General features: G+C 51.5%; 1 protein-coding gene across 1 annotated transcript; it reads right to left on the bottom strand.

The window, feature by feature from the left end:
• Nucleotides 1–1,170: 1,170 nt before the first annotated feature.
• On the bottom strand, nt 1,171–9,601 carry ECRG4 (ECRG4 augurin precursor). The gene is given in 5 exon segments (XM_006173382.3): nt 1,171–1,522; nt 4,177–4,230; nt 4,232–4,335; nt 6,447–6,494; nt 8,950–9,601. Coding segments are annotated over 5 exon segments (534 nt in total). The 5' UTR covers nt 9,119–9,601; the 3' UTR covers nt 1,171–1,363.
• Between the last annotated feature and the right edge of the window lie 9,490 nt (nt 9,602–19,091).

Raw genomic sequence — 19,091 nt, forward strand, 5'->3', positions numbered from 1 at the left:
TTGAGCTAAGATCTAACATAAATCAAAGACCCACAGATATGGAAGGAAAGAAATTAGGAAAAAAGATATTTATACAATAGAGAAGGCTAAAAAAGAGATCAACAAAGCAAAAAGATACATTTTTGCACAGAGAAATAGAAAACAGTTCATGTTAGAGAAACAGCAAGTTCCGACTGTACAGCATAGGGAACTATATTCGATACATTATAATGGCCTATAATGAAAAAATATGAAAAGGAATATATTTTACATATAACTGAATCACTGTGCTGTACACCAGAAATTAACACAACATTGTAAATCAACTATACTTCAATTTTAGAATATATATATATATTTTTAAAAGAACAAACTGGAAAAAAAAAAGTTCATTTTAAGAGGCCAGCATAAGCTTGACACCAAACAAATGAAACCACAAGGAAAACCCACCTTCCCCGTGGACAAAGGATGCAAAAATCCTGAACACAGATGCTTCCATCAGGCTGCCCAGGGGTCTGTGACCCACCAAAGTACAAGGCCCCTCCCCTTGGCAAGTGTCACAGGCTTGCAACAGACCTCCTGTCAGAACCAGTCCAGAATCTCCGCTCACCTCCCCATCCCGCCCACCTCCCTCCCCTTCCCCCACCACCCTAATCTTCCTCCCCTCCCCCACCACCCCCACAGCACTTTTCTCTTTTATCCACTTAGGTTGTTTAAATACGATGCAAAGTATATTCTCAGATCCTTCTTGAATTCATTGGACAAGGTTTAATTTTTTTGAGATAAGTGAGGCTTTGAAATCAACCAGACTTCTGTGTTTTCTCTGTTAATTACCCTTTATTTCCTGCCTGCTATCACTAATGGTCCAGCCCCGGCTCAGGGCAGGAGGGGAACAGCAAACCTGCACATCCCTGTGGGCGATCAGAACCCTCCCACCCTGTTCTGTAACCTTCAGTGATTTCCAACTAAATTTTCTTGCCTGTTTTTTGTTTACTTGGCATTTGGCATGGAATGGATCTTGACACACTGAAGACGCCTGCTGGACGCCACGGCCTGCCTGGGGCGGAGGTGAGGACTCTCAGGAGGGCATGGGATGGCCGAGGGCAGGTGCCCCTGAGATGCTGCTTCCTGTCCAGAAACCTCCAGGAAGACTGTCGCCCACTTAATTTTCGTCGAAATGAATTCTGAGACTTTTCTTTTTAACAGAATGCTTTTATTCCTATCTTTAAATGAAACACATGGTTAAGTACTCGCACGAAATCTCCAAAGGCGTTGATCTTTTTCAATTTAATGCTTCCTCTCTGGTCACAGACGTGGGTGGATGGGATCGGCCGGGACAAGGCTCAGCGGACGGCGGGGCGCAGCCACGGCCGCGGGCGGGACCTCAGTAGTCGTCATAGTTGACACTGGCCCCGTGCCTGAAGCTCTGGGGCGCCCGGGGACCCAGGGCCGCGTCCTCATCGTGGTGACGCTGGTAGTAGTCGTCGTAGTCGTGCCGGTTCCGGTCTCTGTCAAGCCAGTAGGTGATGTCGTCCTCAAACTTCTGTAGGAAGCGAGAAGGAGGAGGGGTTTAAGGCGCCATCCCCTGGAGCCCATCTTACCCACAGCGTTGCTCTGGGGTGGGTTTTCGTCAAAGACGAACGACCCCCCTGCTGAGAACAACTCCTGCAGCAAGGTCCTGCTGAGCCGCTCGGGGGACTTACTCAGTGTCTGGTAATAACCTATCATGGACAAGAATCTGAACGATTAGACATATACGTGTGACTGAATCACCTTGCACACCTGAAACTAGCACAACGTTGTAAATCAACTATCTTTCCATTTAAAACATAATCAATAATAATTGAAAAAAGAAGAGGAGCTCCTGGCTACAGCATCCCTGGGCCAGAGGTCAGCGCGAGCAGCTGGAGAGCCCTCCCCCAGAGGGGCGTGCATCCACACCCCTGAACACGTCCGACGCCCCAGATGCAGGCGTTTTTCTCTTTTTGGTAAATAGAAGGGACATCTCCCCAGTACAGTCACGCCTGCGCCTGATCCCCAGCGCTGCACATCGGACGAGGCAGACGCTGACCTGTGTGTCCTGCCGGGGCCAGGGAGCAGGCTGAGGCTTCGCTGCTGGATGGAATCAGTGCAGCCTTGGCACAGGGATGTGGCCGCGTCTGCTGGTGGCTCTCACACCTGTGGTGTCGCCCAGACAGGCCTGGGGGCACTGATTCGTGCCACCAACACTTCTCACGAGAACACAGCCTGTCCAGCCCTGTGCCGGGCACTGGAGGGCCGCCCACAACAGACCGAATTCCTGCCTTCCAGGAGCCCATGGCTCCTGCAAGATCACAGGGAAACAGCTGCCTTCACACAGGCCTGCAGAGGGAGGCAGGGCTGAGGATGGGGGAGCACAGAGCACCCTCAGGTTTACAGCTGGGGCAGCTGGTCTCCGCCGTTCCTCCAGGTCTTTATTGGGGTGGAACCGACATATAACATAATCGGTGTTTGTGTCTGTTTAGAAACCATCACCACAAGAAGTATACTTAACATCCATCACCTCGGGTAGTTACAACACTTTTTTTCCTTATGATGAGAGCTTTTAAGATTTACTCTCTTAACTTTCATGCAATACAGTTTTGTTAGCTCTAGTCATCTTACTGTGCCCTGCATCCTGGGACTTGTGGATTTTATAACTGGAAGTTTGTACTTTTGTCCCCCTGGACCATTTGGTGACCCTCTCCACCCCAACTATGAATCCGTATATTCAAACAGACTAATCTGCACGGTTGTGGGGAGAGGGCAGGAGATGGGTCTAGTTGGGTACTCGCTCATGTCCACGCTCAGGACTTGGGGAGATTTAGCAAAAGGGCAGAGATAGGGGAGCAGAGGCAGACTGCCTGGGGAGGTTGGAGCGTGTCTGGAAGTCTGGGCTTCAGGACCAGTTCTTCTCAACGTGCGGCCAAATCTCTCAGGAGGCTGTGGAATGCAGATTCTCAGGCAGGCACCACCCACTCGTCCTGGATCAAATTTTCTGGTGGTTGGGTCTCAGGAATCTACTTTTATTTTAGTAAGATTGCCAGTGAACACTAACTGTCTCAGACACCTTGGTAAGGCTGGAACCCCCAGCCTCCCTGCCACGGCCTTCCTCCTCCCAGGCCTCCACTCTGGGTGAGCAGCGGGCCGGTCGGGGCTGTGCTGAGAACAATATTACCTTCATCTCCGTCAGCTCAGCCGGGGGCTCCGGCATCCTCTGAGCCTCCCCAGCCTTGGCCTTGAAAAGGAGACAGCTTGCTTTCTGCACAATGCTGCAGTTTTTTTTTTCTCAGAGTGAAGTAGGCTTGTTTCTTGGTTTTTCTCATTTTAGAATCTTTTTGAGGTTTGGGCTTAAAATATTTTTTCAATAAATTTTTAAAATATTTTATGAATACAAAAATAACATTTTAAAATGTATATGTGAGAGGAAGACAAAGAAGGGAGCGATTTCCGTTGCCAAAGGTAGCCACTACTGATGTTTTGCTGAGTTTGCTTCTAGTCTCTTCTGTGCACATGGAGTTACTGTAATCTTTCCTCAATCCTCATTTTCATTTTTTTCCTTAAAAGGAAAAAGTATTCTTTTCCCTTAATTTAGTTAATATGTCCACTCACGCTACCTGGACACACGAACTGAACCATAGTTTCCTGCAAATGCATTGACAAATTTTCCCCAAAACATTTGCAAAGGCCTGTCTTTTTAAAAGGCACTTTTTTTTTTTCATCTGTTTCCACTATCCTCATGGGTCTTTCTTTGCTTTGATCTTGTTGTTTCTGACTTTTTTTTTTGAGGTGAAGTTGAAAAGGCGGAGGCAGTGAGTTATTTTAAGGACACTGAGGCAAAACTGTACAGAGACGCTCAAAATGTTCCTAAGAAAATAAGATGCTTGATGAATTTAAGTCCCAGCCAAGGACGGTGACTTCTCTGGAATTCTGCTTCCAAAACCTGACGGGAGAGATTCCTGCTTGGGCATCCTGGGATGGAAAATTCCAGGGGATGCCTTCACGGATGGACTGACGGTCATGTGATCCAATGCCTGGCCAGCACGTGGCACAGAACGAGGCTCCGATTTCAGAGCAAATAATAAAACTTAATTCTCTGTGCCTGATTCTTCAAGCCAGGCCTCCCCCATCCCTGAATGCCCTGCCGGAAGCCAGGCCCGCGGCACCCAGAACACCCACCGCTTCGTCGAAGCCCATGTACAGGAACTGCTGGTACCACTGCTGCACCTCCGGTCCGCGAGCGGTCCCACAGCTGCCGCCGCTGGCGCCTCAGGCCGCTCAGGAATTCCTTGGCTTTGCTCTCGGGCACGGCCACCGGGGTCTTCGTGGGAGCGGGCGCTGGAAGACCGGTTCCCCACCCCCCCGAAGTGGAAAGATGATTTCTTTCCTTAAGGGCTGTGTTGCTCTTTTCTCTCCCCCTCCCCCAGCCCCACCCCGCAGGCAATGCTGTAACTGGCATTGCCTTCCTTCCTACAGGATGCGGGATACAGCTCAGCTCACGCCATCAGCCCCCAGGCTCTGTCAGTGAGCTCTCCCTTCTGGGCACAGCCAAAGAGCCGGGCAGGAACAGAATTCAGCTCCTGGTCTGCAGTTCCTCACCACACCCAGGTCCCAGCCCCCAGCCTCCAGGCCCCAGACCCCAGCCCTCAGACTCCAGGTCCCAGCCCCCAGCCCCCAAGCCCCCAAGCCCCAGCCCCCAGTCCCAGGTCCCAGGCCCCAGACCTCAGACCCCAGCCCCTAGGTCCCAGGCCCCAGACCTCAGATCTCAGACCTCAGTCCACAGCACCCAGCCCCAAGGCCCCAGGCCCCATATAGGAGCTGGTTGGTGCTTCCTGTGGGGCGTTTGGGAAACAGTTGGGCATCCAGGGCCACACTGGGGTGCGTTCATTGTCCGTGCAAACAAGAGCACACTGTGCTTGCTTAGGAGACCAGAGGGAAGAAGAGCTGGAACCAGGGCCTGAGAGGGCCAGGCCAGGCCAGCCTAGAGGCACAGCAAGTCCTCGCATCAAGCTGCAGGGACACAAAGTGTCATCTTGAGCCACTGTCTCTGGGCCTCACTGTGATCACAGACGATTCAGGTTCCTCTTGAAGTGAGACTGACTTCCCTGCACATCTTTCCATCCCAGGCTCAACTGCCTAAAAGGCCCCACTTGTGCAGACATGCTTGGGGAAGCCGCTGTGCCCTGGGCTGGCCCTGCTGTCCAGCTGTGAGACTCTGTCCCCTCATCTGCGACCCTGGACCGACAGTCCCCATCTCAGGGGAGCTGTGCAGGAAAAGGAAGTTAAATGCCCCGAGTGTCCGTGGATCACATGGGTAAGTATCAGAGCATTTGTTTTTTCACCTCTTGCTCATCCGTGTATCTCCCTCGGGACCTGTGACACTGTTCTGTATGCAGTAGGTGCTCAATATGTGTTGCTTGGCTTGACTTGAATGAAAAAAAGCTAAGGATGTACACAGAGGCGTGGTGATTATCTCAGCTGTTTTCAAATGGCTGGCCCGGTGAGAGCTTCCATCACCCCCGGTGTCATCCTCGTCCTAGGGGAGACGCCACCCAGCCCAGGGAGGCACCTAGATCAGACCGGGGATGGACCAGGGCCTCGGGAGAGGCTGGAAGTGCTGGGAACGATGCTGGGAGCCCCTTCCCCAAAAGGGGTCACGTGGGCTCAGCACGTGTTGGGGGGGGGTCCCTGCAGGGGCTAACTGGGAAACAGGTGCATGAGGGCCCGGCCTCACCCCCACAAGGGAGCAGACTTCAGCCTCCTGGAACCCCCCGTTAACCTAGGGGCAAGAATAAGTGCTTAAATGTTCACTTGAAAAATGTAGTTACATGTCTTCAATCTAAGGGGCAGATCAATTACTTCTTAATTTACAGGTGAAGATGAAAGTTCCGAGGAAAAGTGCTCACAAGTCCACAATGGGTCCGACTGATGGAGCCGCTTACAGCTGGCCCAGAACCGCCCGCGTGGCTCCCAGACGGTTTCCATGACATTTTGCTGAACTTCCACATTTATCTGGGGAGCCTTCCCCAACAGGTGTCAGTAACAATACGATCTTTCTGTTCAGTCCTCCCCTGAGAGCTAACTGGATCCGAAGGACCACCCCAATACTGCCCTGCGCTGTCCCAGCAACTGAACCCGTGAGTGCTCCAAGTTCAGGCACGTGCTCTAAAATCCACAGCACCCAGCTAAAGCTGCAGCTCTGTTCCTTTGATTTCTGAGTACACACTGCCAGCTTTCAGAAAAGCATCCATCCACAGGCAATAATATTTACCTGATGATACCCCACACCGCAGACCCACAGAACGAACCCTTCAGATCTGCTCACCTTTTAAGGAGTAAACACTTTGGATTTTCCAAACCCAAGACTCCAGAGAGCACACGCAACACAGCCATTTTCACTGCAACCCAGTTAAGGCTGCAACCCTTACCCGTTTGGGCTATGTATTTACCTTCCCGTTTCTGAAGCATCAGTTGTAGCTTATTTCCACTTACGCCACCTGAAGGGATGAAAATAGAAACCGTTTCTGGGTTGCACTGTGCTCTTAAATTTCTCAAATGCAAAAAATCAGAAGTGGAAAAAAAAAAGCACACAAAAAAGCTTGCTTTGGCAACTTGGTAGTGTTACAATGGTTAATGCTTGTTGGCATTTCCTGCTGTGTAGAAAACGCAATTCAGGCTGCCCGTGGCGCAAACTGCTGACAAGGACCATGGCTGACCGGGGCCATCTGAACCCTCTTGAGCCAATCTGAGCTCTTTCCTAGGTAGAATGACACTGACTTTTTAGCCCTTCTTGGTCACAATATTCGGGCAGCCACCTGTCACACGTACCTGCCTGTAGATGACTTTTCATGGTACAGTCGATTGAATAGTGTCCCCCTCAAACGCATATCCATCCAGAACCTCCTAATGTCAACTTACTTGGAAGCAGGGTCTTTGCAGATGTAACGAGTTAAGGATCTGGAGGGGCTATGATACTGGATTCAGGGTGGGCTCTAAATCCAGTGACTGGAAAACACCTCAGCGCTCTGAAAGTTCAGTCCCGTTTTGTAGCTTATCCTGATTGGCTTATAATCGGGCATCACTTATACTGTTTGCTGCTGTTTTCATTCAGATCTGAAAGTGTTTCCAACCTGCCCAATCATTTCATGGGAAATGATGAGTCTGACCTGATAGCCCCTCCGCCCGGGGAGCTGGTTTGAGGACCTGTGGGGGCATCTGATCGTACCTGCGCTGTTAGGTAGGCAGGTCTGTCTGCCTGCCATAAGAGCGCGTTACAGCTGACAGAGGAAACATGGCCTGATGCTGAGACAGACGTTAGGTTTAGGCATTTGTGATGAAGCTGCCGTTTCTCACAGCAAACGTGTCTCACTACAGCCCCAGAGATAAACGTCTCACCAAATTCAGCCATACAACTGAAAAGCGTGGCTAAGCCCTGAATTATGGATTGGTGATGCCACCGTGCCAATTACTACACATGGAGTTGTAAATATTAATGCATCAAATTGGACAGCATGCCCCGTGTATCTGAAGAAAGGAATAAACAACAAAAGAAGAGCTGTGATTTTTTTCCCCCAGTAGTACTGTGGATTTTTTGACCCCAACAGCCCTGGTCACTATTTCTAGGCTGTGATAAAAGGCGCTCCTGAGTTGATCAAATATAGTTACCTGGTGCCAGCTCTCAGAGTGGGATCAGAGTGTCAGGATGCCCCTCTGAAGTTCTTAACAAATTGATCTTTTTCCATTAAATGCTTCTGGGCATCAGAGACAGCCCCCTTGGGGACTCTACATAGAGATAAAGATTCTTCACTTTGGGTCCTAAGAACTCTCACGTGTCTGCTCAATGATGATAGTATTTTAACTGACTCCCATCATTACATTCTTGGTAGAAATGAAATAAAAGTCCTGAAAAGGGGTGGCTCATAGCTGATACTCACTTTATTCAGATGTGCTTCTTAAAAAAAGCAAAACAAAACAAAACCCGGGAAGAGCAAAGGGGGAGGTGCTAATTCACTGATGTGAAATGATCCCCTGGCCTCCCCTGTGGTCCCAGATCAGACCAGCCTCACCCTCCCCACTCCACCCCTCCCTACTATTCCAGCACCCCCAGGGCTGACCTGCCTGGGGCCTCCTGTCAGCTATTTGGCATCCCCTACCTGTGCCAAAGACCCAAAGTACTGAAGCCAACAGCCAAGGGAGTCTAGCATTTCCACCACCATGTGGCAGCGGCTGCTTTGTGCTGGGAAGTGCACCAGCCTGGGATCTTGGGAAGTCACCCCTCTCCTTCCAGCTCTGGTGCCTCCGCAGCAGATCTGGGGTCACCACACCACACAGCCTCTCGTCCTGAGCATCAAAAGCACTCTTGTCTGCAGGAAACCACCCGTGAGCCATGAAGGGTGGTCCTCAGGTGGGGTCTGTGGGCTCCCAGGGTTCGAAAGCCTGCATACCCACCCACTTCGTTTGCAGCCTGTGTATGAATGTGCCCATTTTGTAGAGAACAAAACCGGGATTTTTCAACCCATTCACAGAGGGCTCCGAGAAGTAGAGAAGGTTCAGCCTTTCTCCTTTAAGAACTTTTCCTCATCTGGGAGGTAAGGCCTGCTAGCAGCTTTGCAGGCCTGGAACTTGACCGAGTGGAAGCCCGGGGAACAGACTGCCTGGACGGGACCCTAGGGGTGGTCCTTTGGCTGGGCTCAGTCCTGGGCGCACCACCCGCCTCCAGCTCCCGCAGCGCCCTGCACCTCGCCAACCGCCTACTTTCACAAGGTTACCGCGCACATCTGAGACCCTGCCCTGGACTCTGGACTCTGCCCCAGCACGCCACTTCTCACGGTGCAAGGGCAGATCGCAAGACCCCTTTTACCCCTTGGCCTTTGCCCGGGCTCAGGATGGGTGCCTAGGCCCCCACGTCCTCATAGACCCCCTCCCCAGGGCGCCCTGGCATCTCTCCCTTACCTGGCCCCAGGCACAGCAGCAGGAGTAGAGCCAGCGCGGTCATGACCAGGACGGCGGGCGGCGCGGAGGAGGCGGCCATGACTGCACCGGGTGGGCAGGAAGGAGGCGCGCGCGGCAGCCGCTGAGCCGAGAGAAACACGCGCGGCAGGATCGGGCGCAATAGGACCATGCGCGGGAGGATCGGGCGCGGGAGGACGAGGCGCGGGGGAACTGCCGCGGGAGGACTGCCCACGGGGTACTGGGCGGGCGGGCGGTCCCTGCGTCCCCGCCGGGGCGGGACTCACCAGGCAGGCGCTGTGCCCACTGGCTGCGGGCCAAGCGTCGTCTCGGAGCCACCGCGCCCCCTCTCTGCGGCCGCGGTTCCAACAAAGCCACGTGACTCGGGGGGCTGGGGCCGCCAAGGACCGCGCGCGAAGGGCAAGCGGGGTCCGGCTGCCTCGGGAGGGGCCGCGGCATCCGGAGAGGGGCGGCATCCAGAGATGGGAGGCCTCGGCGCGGGAAGGGCTGGGGATGCTCTGCCCGACCCCCGCTCAGGCCTCCGGTCTCGCCCGCAGTTTTCGCTGCGCTTTCTCCGCGCCCCCGCCTCCCCAGCCTCCCTGGCCCGCTCCCTCCCGCGCAGGCCTTCGGAATTTCCTCGATCCCCGACACTGCACTTAGCGATGCCTCTATTAGTACAGTGTTCCGCGCTGCTTTTGAAAGTCTTCACAGTCTGGGTTCAGAACTGCATTCCAGGAAAATCTCTCACCCCAAACTACTCCGATAGAAAAGCCTTTGAGAAACAGGGAGTGGGTGAGCCCCGTGGGTGTTCGCAGGACAAATGTCCCCACCGTGCGCCCCCCTGCAGCGGTACCCGCGTGAGGCCCGGGGAGAACCAAGCGTGCCTTCCCAGCCCCGGGCGAGTTCAGACCCACAGGACCGGCCCATCACAGACAGGGCGGTGCGCTGAAGGAAGACAGACCTTGAGAGGGTCACCGAACTGACTGGGCCCCGTCTACACTCGGGAAGCCGCGTGCATTACAGTCAGGCCCCCCCACTCCCCCCTGAGATCTGTCCGAGCTCAGCTGAGCATCTCTTGCTTTCTCTGGATCCTCACTTCTCCCACCTCCTGGCGGTAAGTGCTTAGCATCGCACCCTGCACCCAGCTCTCCGTGGGAGTGGCTGGCGCGCTCCAGCCGGAAAGAAGCACGTTTAAAAGGCCGAAGGAGCAAAGGGAAAGGGGGACCGGGTTTTGAGAGGACCCCTGGCCTGGGGCGGCACAGGCTTCCCGAGGCATCCGAGAGAACCCCAAAGATCACCTCCCACTTCCAGTGGCCGCGGGGATGTGTTTAAACCCCGGGAAGCCGTGGAGCCGGGGCTGGATGAGAAAAAGCAACACCACAAACAGTACCTTCACTTCTGCCCAAGGACAAGACGTGCCTTATAAGGAGGAAGATCCAAGCAAAGCGGAGCTGTACCCTGTAGGGACTGTGGAAGACACTCTCCCTAATCTCTCCATTATCTGGCAGAGGTCACCCCGCCCGCCCGCCCCCCCCCCCCCCGCCAGCGTCAATTTCCCGCAGCATTTACTTCTATGATCACATTAATTTAAAAACTTGTTTCCCTTTCAATTAGCCTAATTGAAATTTTTTAAATTTATTTTTTATTGAAGTAATTTCTGGTGTACAGCATAACAATTCAGTCATACATATACATACATTCTTTTCCATTATGGGTCACTACTGGATATTGAATATAATTCCCTGTGCTAGACAGAAGAAACTTGTTTATCTATTTTATATACAGTTAGTATCTGCAAATCTCGAACTTCCAATTTGCCCTTTCCCAGTAATCATAAGTTTGTTTTCTATGTGTGTGTCTCTGTTTTGTAATAAGTTCATTTGTCTTTTTTTTTTTTTTAGATTCCACATATGAGTGATCTCATACGGTATTTTTCTTTCTCTTTTCTGGCTTACTTCTCTTAGAATGACGATCTCCAGGTCCATTCATGTTGCTGCAAATGGCATTATTTTATTCTTTTTTATGGCTATGTAGTATTCCATTGTATAAATATACCACAACTTCTTTATCCAGTCATCTGTCAATGGACATTTAGGTTGTTTCCATGTATTGGCTATGTAAATAATGCTGCTATGAATCTTATCTTTTCAAATTAGGGTTCCCTCTGGATACATGCCCAGGAGTGGGATTGCTGGATCATATGGTAAATGTATTTTTAGTCTTTTGTGGAGTCTCCATAGTGTTTTCCATAACAGCTGTATCAAACTACATTCCCACCAACAGTGTAGGAGGGTTTCCTTTTCCTCCACACCCTCCCCAGCATTTATCCTTTGTGGACTTTTTAATGATGGCCATTCTGACTGGTGTGAAGTGATACCTCACTGTAGTTTTGATTTAAATGCTCCTCTTACCCAAGATCTGATCGTAACCATCATGTTGCCTGTAACGATGGTAGCTGCCTTCTTGGTGGGGAGGTTCTTTTTCCGTCTCGTACAAAGAGGACTTCATCTCGTGCCCTCCCAATTCCCGTTATTTTTTTTTTTTTTTTTTTTTTTTTGCTAATTCCAGGATTCCAAGGGGGAAAAAGTCTGCTCTCATCAGCTCATACAGTTGTAGGATTTGAAGACAAAATAAACATTGAATCCTAATTTTTTGTAAGTCTATAGTAAAAAAAAAACCCAAAATAAACATTTTAATGTGGAGTTGGTAAGACAAATCAAGGAACCCAAGGAATTGCCAGTAAAGGTGAAGAGCATTTTCTGGGAATTAGGCTTTAACTCTGCTCCACAGGGAGGGGAAGGAGGTGAGGTTATTCACGGGCCCCCTTGAAACGGCTCTAAGGACGTCCTAGGGGAGTGGCCAACCGGGCCAGGCCGGGCAATGGTGAGGAAACATTGTCAGAAGGGGATAATGATACTGAGTGTTCCTCCTGAGCTAAGTTCACACTTTCCAACCAAGATGGCAAAAATGGCGGCCACTGGATAGAAAGGATCCATTTGGTCAGAACAGAGGGCTGTGTTTACATTCCTTACAAAACTAGCATGGTTTCCGGGAGATTTCACAGTTCGCAGGTCAGTGGAGCGTACACATCCTAACTGATAGCTGACTTCTCCATCTCTGCCGCTAACAGAGACAGCCTCTTCACGTCACCTTTTTACTGAGATGTCACATAATACAGAAGAGTGTGGAGATCGAACATACAGCATGGTGATCACGAAGCCACACTTCCGGCACCCCAGGAGCCCCCGTGCCCTCTGAGTTCCTCTCCACCCAACATGTAATGGAATAGTTTAGTTTAAAGTGATCCTCTTTTAAAAAACATTTCATTGGGATTTCATTTTCATTTCCTTAAAAGGAAAAAAAAAGAAAAAGAAAGGCTTATGATTACCAGTTGGAAGATGCTAATTAATAAAATGGATTAAAGACATGAGATTCGTGACTGTCAGTTTTATTCCACTCAGTTCCGTTCAATCCTGTATCAATGTCGAGTTCTCGGAATGCTCACTGGACATCCTGGTAGACAGTCTTCCAGACTGAAGAGTCTTTGGCTCTAGCGCTTGTGTCCGCCTGACACGTTGCATTACTGATGAAAGTCCCCATGTCCCCACAGGGAAACAGCCCTGTTAGTGGCAGGACCCGCTCCCTGCCTCCCTGGGGAGCTGCCAAACACAGGTGCACCGGCTGCAGACACCATGCCAGTTCCGACAGCCGGCTTCCTTTCCACTTGTTTATTTGTTCAACTCTGTTTACTTATAAAATGCTGGCTACACATGCGGCCCTGTGAAATATCCTTTTCTTCCTATTTACTTAAATTCATCATCCCTCCTCCCGCCTCTGCTGCAGCTGGTCTGTTCTTCATTCCACTCTTTCTCAAACTCTGTCTGAATATCCCAATGTGCTTGTTCGTGCAGGTTCCTGGGCCATGTTCCCTGGAATTCTGATCCACTTGGTCTCCCACCTTTAAGACCAAGCTCAGGAGCTGCCTCTTCCAGGCAGCCTCTCCTGTTTCCCCCTTTTGGACCAGGAACATACTTCTTTCCAAATTCCTCCGAGCCTTATGTTTTCCCTGAAGCTGTCCCCATTCTACCTTGGATTTCTCTGGGTACCTTATTTCTCTTTTCTCTTTGGATTTTGAGCTTTTGATCTCAAGTTGTTCATTCTCTTTTTTTTTTTTACTACCCCACAGAAAACTGACACCCAATAAATATTTGCTGAATGACTAGATGTTGCTGTCTGCAAGTAACCTGCAGTCACACAGGTCTTGTGTAAATGAAAGCATCTCATATGCCCCCGTGTATTTTGAGTTTGATGTTAGAAAAGTGAATCTTACACTTACCAACAGTTCGCAGCAGCCCAGCCATAGTCACGAGGGAGGACCCTGAAGACAGACCCTCCCCAAGGGCCAGTGGAGAAACTGCCTGCCTCCCAGGGCCGGCAACCACGGGGTTAATCTTCACATTCAGCGGTGGGTCCTCAAAACTCCTTTCCTGTTTATTGAGCAAATTCTCATGCTGGAATTTTAATAACTTTTGCCATTTCAAATAACTAACTGAAGCCAAAGGCAGGGAAAGCATGAAAGTCTCAGCTTAAAAAAATACCGAGGAGCACAAAGTCCTTATTATGCACTGTTCTGCTCCCTGACCGGCTGGGGGCAGGGCTCTGGAAGGGCCGGGACGCGCGGCAAGGCAGACTGGTCCTCAGCGGAGGCGAAGGTAAATCCCAGCCCAGGGTGCAGAGACGGCCAGCGTCCTCGGGCCCCTCAGGGCCCTCTGGTGGAAGGAGATGATGCTATGAGACCAGTTCCACGGTAAATGGGGCCAGTTTCCAGGCCCTTCCTACCTTAAATTTGCAGCATTTTAACCAAAAAGACCCAAAAGCTGAGAAGACCTCAGAGTCACAGAGCAGACCGCCAGGGTCCAAGGTCACACAGCCACCCCGGGTGGAACCAGCCCCCCCGCACATTCCCCAAGTCCTTTGCCCTGTGGGTCCGAGCTCAGCAGCTTTCTTGTATAAAACCCAGAGCAGCTCCACCACGTGGACACAAAAAGTGGGTGGCACAGTGGGCGGCTCAGGGCGAGCCTGGTCCTGGGGTGCACCAGGCCCCATACCTGGCGGCCAGGAACTGGGCAAGGCCACTGTCGCTGGGCACTGATGGAGCAGGCAGGGGCCACAGTACTGACATGACCACCAGGACCTACGTGGTTCTTCCTTAATGAATGACTCAAAACAGTCCTTCCAACTCGGACAGGTGCCCTGAGTCCCAAGGAGGGGGGACAGGTGTCTCTCATGGTCTTGCTTCCGCTGATCTTGGTGGGCACTGGGGGAGCCCTGCCGGGCTCTCCTGGGGCCACTGGATTAGAGCCTCATCCAGGCAGCACCCACATGGTCCCCCAGGTCGCTGGGGCTGTTCTAATTTCCCTTTGTTTCTGGCGTTGTTTTCATTTCCTTTTGTACCAGTTGATGTTGTGAATTATGGACCACAGACTTTTGAGACAGCTGTGTAAACGCCTTATGGTTAGTGTCAAAACCCGATTCAGCCTGGCTCCCTCCAGCCCTGGGTGTGTATCAGAGACTCATGCCTCCTGCTTGGGCAACATATCTGCAAAGCTCTCTACTCAAATACAAACATTTTTGATCAGGTAGTAACAGTCAAACAGCCTCCGTTTATGGAGATGGAAAAAGCATCACCAGCAAACACTGTCCACCCCAAGGGTGTAGGCACCTGTTAGGTACAAAGGGCCACCCAGGGACGCAAAGCCTGCAGTTAAACGGTGCTTAGAGTTTCCAAGTCCTTTCCAGGCCTGCAGGGCAGGCAGGAGCAACTCCTCCATTTTGCAGGCAAGGAACGTGGGGGTCAGGGGTGGTGACCCCCCAGCCAGCAGTTTTACAGTCCTCTGGTCCATCTGCCTCCTCGGAGGTTCCAGAAACGAGACACCGCGCTGGGTGCCGAGCGTGGGAAGGTGTGAGCCCCGGTTCCGGTCCTCAGGGCCCTGTCCGTGCGGAGGGGGAGGCAGCCCATTCACAGGAAGGTGTCCGGGAGCCCAGACAGTGACTAGATTCAACAGCAGTTTGAAAGCCATCTCAGAATTGGCATTTTGAGGACCCCCCCCGCCAAGCAATCAAGATGACTATTATTAGAAACAAGAATGAAAAAAGTTTATATACATGACTGATAGTTTATAAACACCTTCACGTGGTGTGCTTTACTTCAAACTCATGGTTCAGGGCTGAGGTCATTTCTTTCTGCCAAAACATGTCTCTTCTTCTTAAGATTCTGCGCCAGCACCTTGCCTCACCCAAGATACTGATGCAGGAAATTTCCTTGCCCGTTGATGGCCGTAATGCTATTTATATCACCTTAGCAGGCTCGTTGGAACTCGTTGAGGTGTTTCCATTGTGAGATGCAGACTTTGCTCTGTTTTTGGGGCTCACACCTGTGTGTGTGTGTGTTGCAGGCGGGAGGGAGGTATTTTTAAGCCATTTTTCATACTGAATTCACCAGACCCTCCAGGCGGTGGCGGTGAACCCCTGAGTCACTGTTTACTGCCTCGGCGGGGGACTGCACCCCTGGAGAGCTGTCTGCCAGGGCGGGAAGGGGTGGATAGCCTGATTGCTGAGGTGGCTCCAGGACTTGGAGGTGGTTGTCGCAGAGGGGGACCCGGTGACCCTTTCCCACTAGTCTTGTCTCTACTTGCAGGGTCCTCAGAGCAGGGAGCTCCTGTCTCCAGGTGGGGTGTCAGCAGTCACAAGGCACGCCCCCATGGCGCCCCCTGAGATCAGGGTGGGTGAGGGCTGTGGCCCTCCTTCCCTCCGTCCTGAAGCCCCGGCTCCGGTCACTGCAAGTAAAGACTTCATCAGAGCCGCACTCCCACCACGAAACCCGTAAGTCCCTGAAATGCAACTTTCCCCTGATTTTCCCGAATGTCCCAAACCTGAAAATGGAGGCTAATCACATCAACATTTTCTAGTGGCTTCACCGAGGCACAGTTGAAGGTTTAAAGTGTGCAGTTCGAAGAGTTACGTCCAAGGCATCCGGCTGCACAACCAGCACTCATCTGCGGCTGAGAACATCCCCTCCGCGACACGTTCCCTCCATCCTTCCATCCCTCCCTGCCCCCACCCCGTCCCCGACCCCCGGTGACCTGCTTCTTGCTACAAAACGGGTGGATCTGCCTTTTCTAGGACCCACACACATGGAGTCGCGCAGCACACGCTCCCGGCATCCGGCCCCGTCCAACGCGTCCGTGCTGTTCTGTGTATCGGGAGTGTGTCCTCTGCATTCCCGAGCTTTATGACGATTCTGTTGCACGGAGATCACGCACTTCATCTATTTGTTTATTCTCCATTGATGCATATTTGTGTTGTTTCCATTTTGGGGCCATTTATTTTTACAATAAAAGCTGCTGTGGTCACCCGCACACACGTCTTTGTGTGGCTGCGTTTTTGGTGGCTGGGTGGAGGGGTGGCGTGTGCTTAGCTACATTTTCTAGCCTCGGTAGTGACGAGGAGGCTGTGTGAAGCCACCTGTTCATTCACCAAATGTGAATGGTGACGGGTGTGGGCACAGGAAGGCCCCCCTTAGAGGGGCCCCCAGGGGGAGTCGCTGTATTGATGGGCTCTCACAGGCACGCCTGCTCAGTGCGGGACCCCACCCTCCCTCCATGTGGACACTGGTGTCGGGACCTCGGCCCCCTGTGGAGAAGCCATTCCCATTTGGGAACCTGCCTAATCAGCAGGAAGCTCTTCCCTTGTTGGGCTCCATCGCCTTTTCATGGCTGCGTAGTGTTCCATCATGTACATACACCACAGCTTCTTTATCCAGTCATCTGTCGGACATTTAAGTGGTTTCCATGTCTTGGCTGTTGTAAACAGTGCTGCTGTGAACATTGGGGTGCAGGTGTCTTTTCAAATTAGAGTTTTCTCCAGATATATACCCAGGAGTGGGGTTGCTGGATCATATGGTAACTCTACTTTTTGTTTTTTGAGGAATCCCCATACTACTTTCATCAGTGGCTGCACCAAACTGCATTCCCACCAGCAATGTAGGAGGGTTCCCTTCCTCCACACCCCCTCCAGCATTTATCATTTGTGGACTTTTTGATGATGGCCATTGTGACTGGTGTGAGGTGACACCTCACTGTGGTTTTGATCTGGATTTCTCTGATAATTAGCGACATTGAGCATATTTTCATGTCCCTGTTGGCCATCTGTGTGTCCTCTTTGGAGAGATGTCTGTTTAGGTCTTCCACCCATTTTTTGATTCTTTTTGTTGTTGTTACTGAGTTGTGTGAGCTCTTTGTATTTCTAGATATTAAGCCCTTCTGACGAGGGTGTCATGTGTAAATGCGTGGCGCTGGGCCACACCCAGAACAGGCCCTTGTAGTGCCCAAGACAGCCTACATTTTGGCTTAAGAGCAACATCCAACCTTGTAGTGATCTTATTGTATTTTAAAATTATTTTTTGTGATAATGTGCAATTTAACGTAAAGCCATGAAATGCCAAACCAAAGGAACAAACTAAGGTTCCGAGAGACACAGTCGAACCGCAAACACATCATGTCCTGTTTCTGCCCAGTCCCAGACCCCCCGGGCTTCCAGACTCGCCCCTGGAAGATGCTCTCAGGACCTTGCCCGTCTGGGGCGTGCTGGTCCCTCGGCCTCGGGGGCCCCGTGCCATGATTTATTGTGGTGCTTTCCAAAGTCCATCTTGAATTTGGTGTCTAAATGCCTGTTCATGTTTTTACCCAAGACATACCAGTTGCCTGTAATTTCCTGCTCTCAGTCTTGGTAGAATCTTGTTTTTCCAAAACCTCAGTTCAGCGAGCACTCATCGTGCCGGTGTGGGAGGCACTGTCCACACAAGCCAGGGCGTCTGAAATGCCAGGACATGCTCCCTGCCCTCGACAAACAAAACATCATCTGCTCTGATTGTTCATCCTGCCTCGTCTTCACTCCGGAGGGTGATGGGAGCCATGTAACCAGGAGCACGAAGCACCGCTTCTCGTTTCTTGTTTGGGGGGCATTGCACCTGGGTTAAAGTGCAGCTTGCTGATTGTTGTTCTCAACCAATGAAATGATGCCCATGCCAGTGGGATATTGATAAAAGACCACAGAAGGCTGTGACCAACCAGCACTGAGTCACAGCCCAGAGCAGGACCAAGCCCATCTCGCCCTGTGTAGGGAAGAGCTGTCTTGTCTGCATTCTCACAGCATTTCCCTTTCCACCTGCTCCAAACTCCCTCCCCTCTTCAAACACGTGGTCCCCCTCTTAGGGGACCTGCTCTCCAGGCCTCAGTCGGTGAACCCAGAAGTGAACAGTTGACCCAAGTCTCTTCCCTGGGACTTGTGGGCATCTGTCGGGGACAGCATGGCTCAGAGCAGCCTGGGCTGGGCTGGGGGACATGGAGGGACCACTGGGTAGCCATATCTGCAGGATGGAGCAGAATGGGGTCATGGAGTGAGGGCAGAGATGAGGGTCAGTCACCCAGAGATCTGTGGAGTCCGTGACCTTCACACTATCTTCCCAACAAACCCAAGTCCTGGCTTTCCTTCGCTCCACAGGGATTTGTGACTTAAGACCCCAGGCGGCCTGATACACCAAAATTTCCACAGACAGGCCTCTCCTGACTCAACATGGAGCCTGAGACAGTATCAAAATTACAGAGCCCGTCCCACAGAGCATCCTCTGTTTGAGTTCACATTTTTGTACTTGGGCCAAAACCATTTTATATTTCCTGGCTCACGCCCACAGAGGCCGGCGTGTGGCGGGGCATGTAAATGCAATCACGGGGCATGAGGCATTTAAGATTCATCCTTGTGGTGAGGTTTGAGTGTCCATTCCCTTTTAATCTCTGAATAGGATTCCATTGTCTGTTGTACTACAGTTTGCTCATCCGTTCTTGCTTCTCCAGGTTTTTGCAATGATGAATCAAGCTGCTGTAAACATTTGCGCGCAGGTTTTGAGTGCACGTGAGTTTTCAGATCGGTGGGTAAATACCTAGGAGTGTGGTTGCTGGATCATATGGTAAGAGTTCATTGCGCCTTGTGGAAGCTGTCAGACTGCCTTCCGATGCTGCGGCACAGTTTTGCTTTCCCACCGACCAGGAGCGAGGTTCCTGCTGCTCCACATTCTCATCAGAAATTGC

Source organism: Camelus ferus, chromosome 36 (genome assembly GCF_009834535.1).
Source record: "Camelus ferus isolate YT-003-E chromosome 36, BCGSAC_Cfer_1.0, whole genome shotgun sequence".
NCBI classification, from domain to species: domain Eukaryota; kingdom Metazoa; phylum Chordata; class Mammalia; order Artiodactyla; family Camelidae; genus Camelus; species Camelus ferus.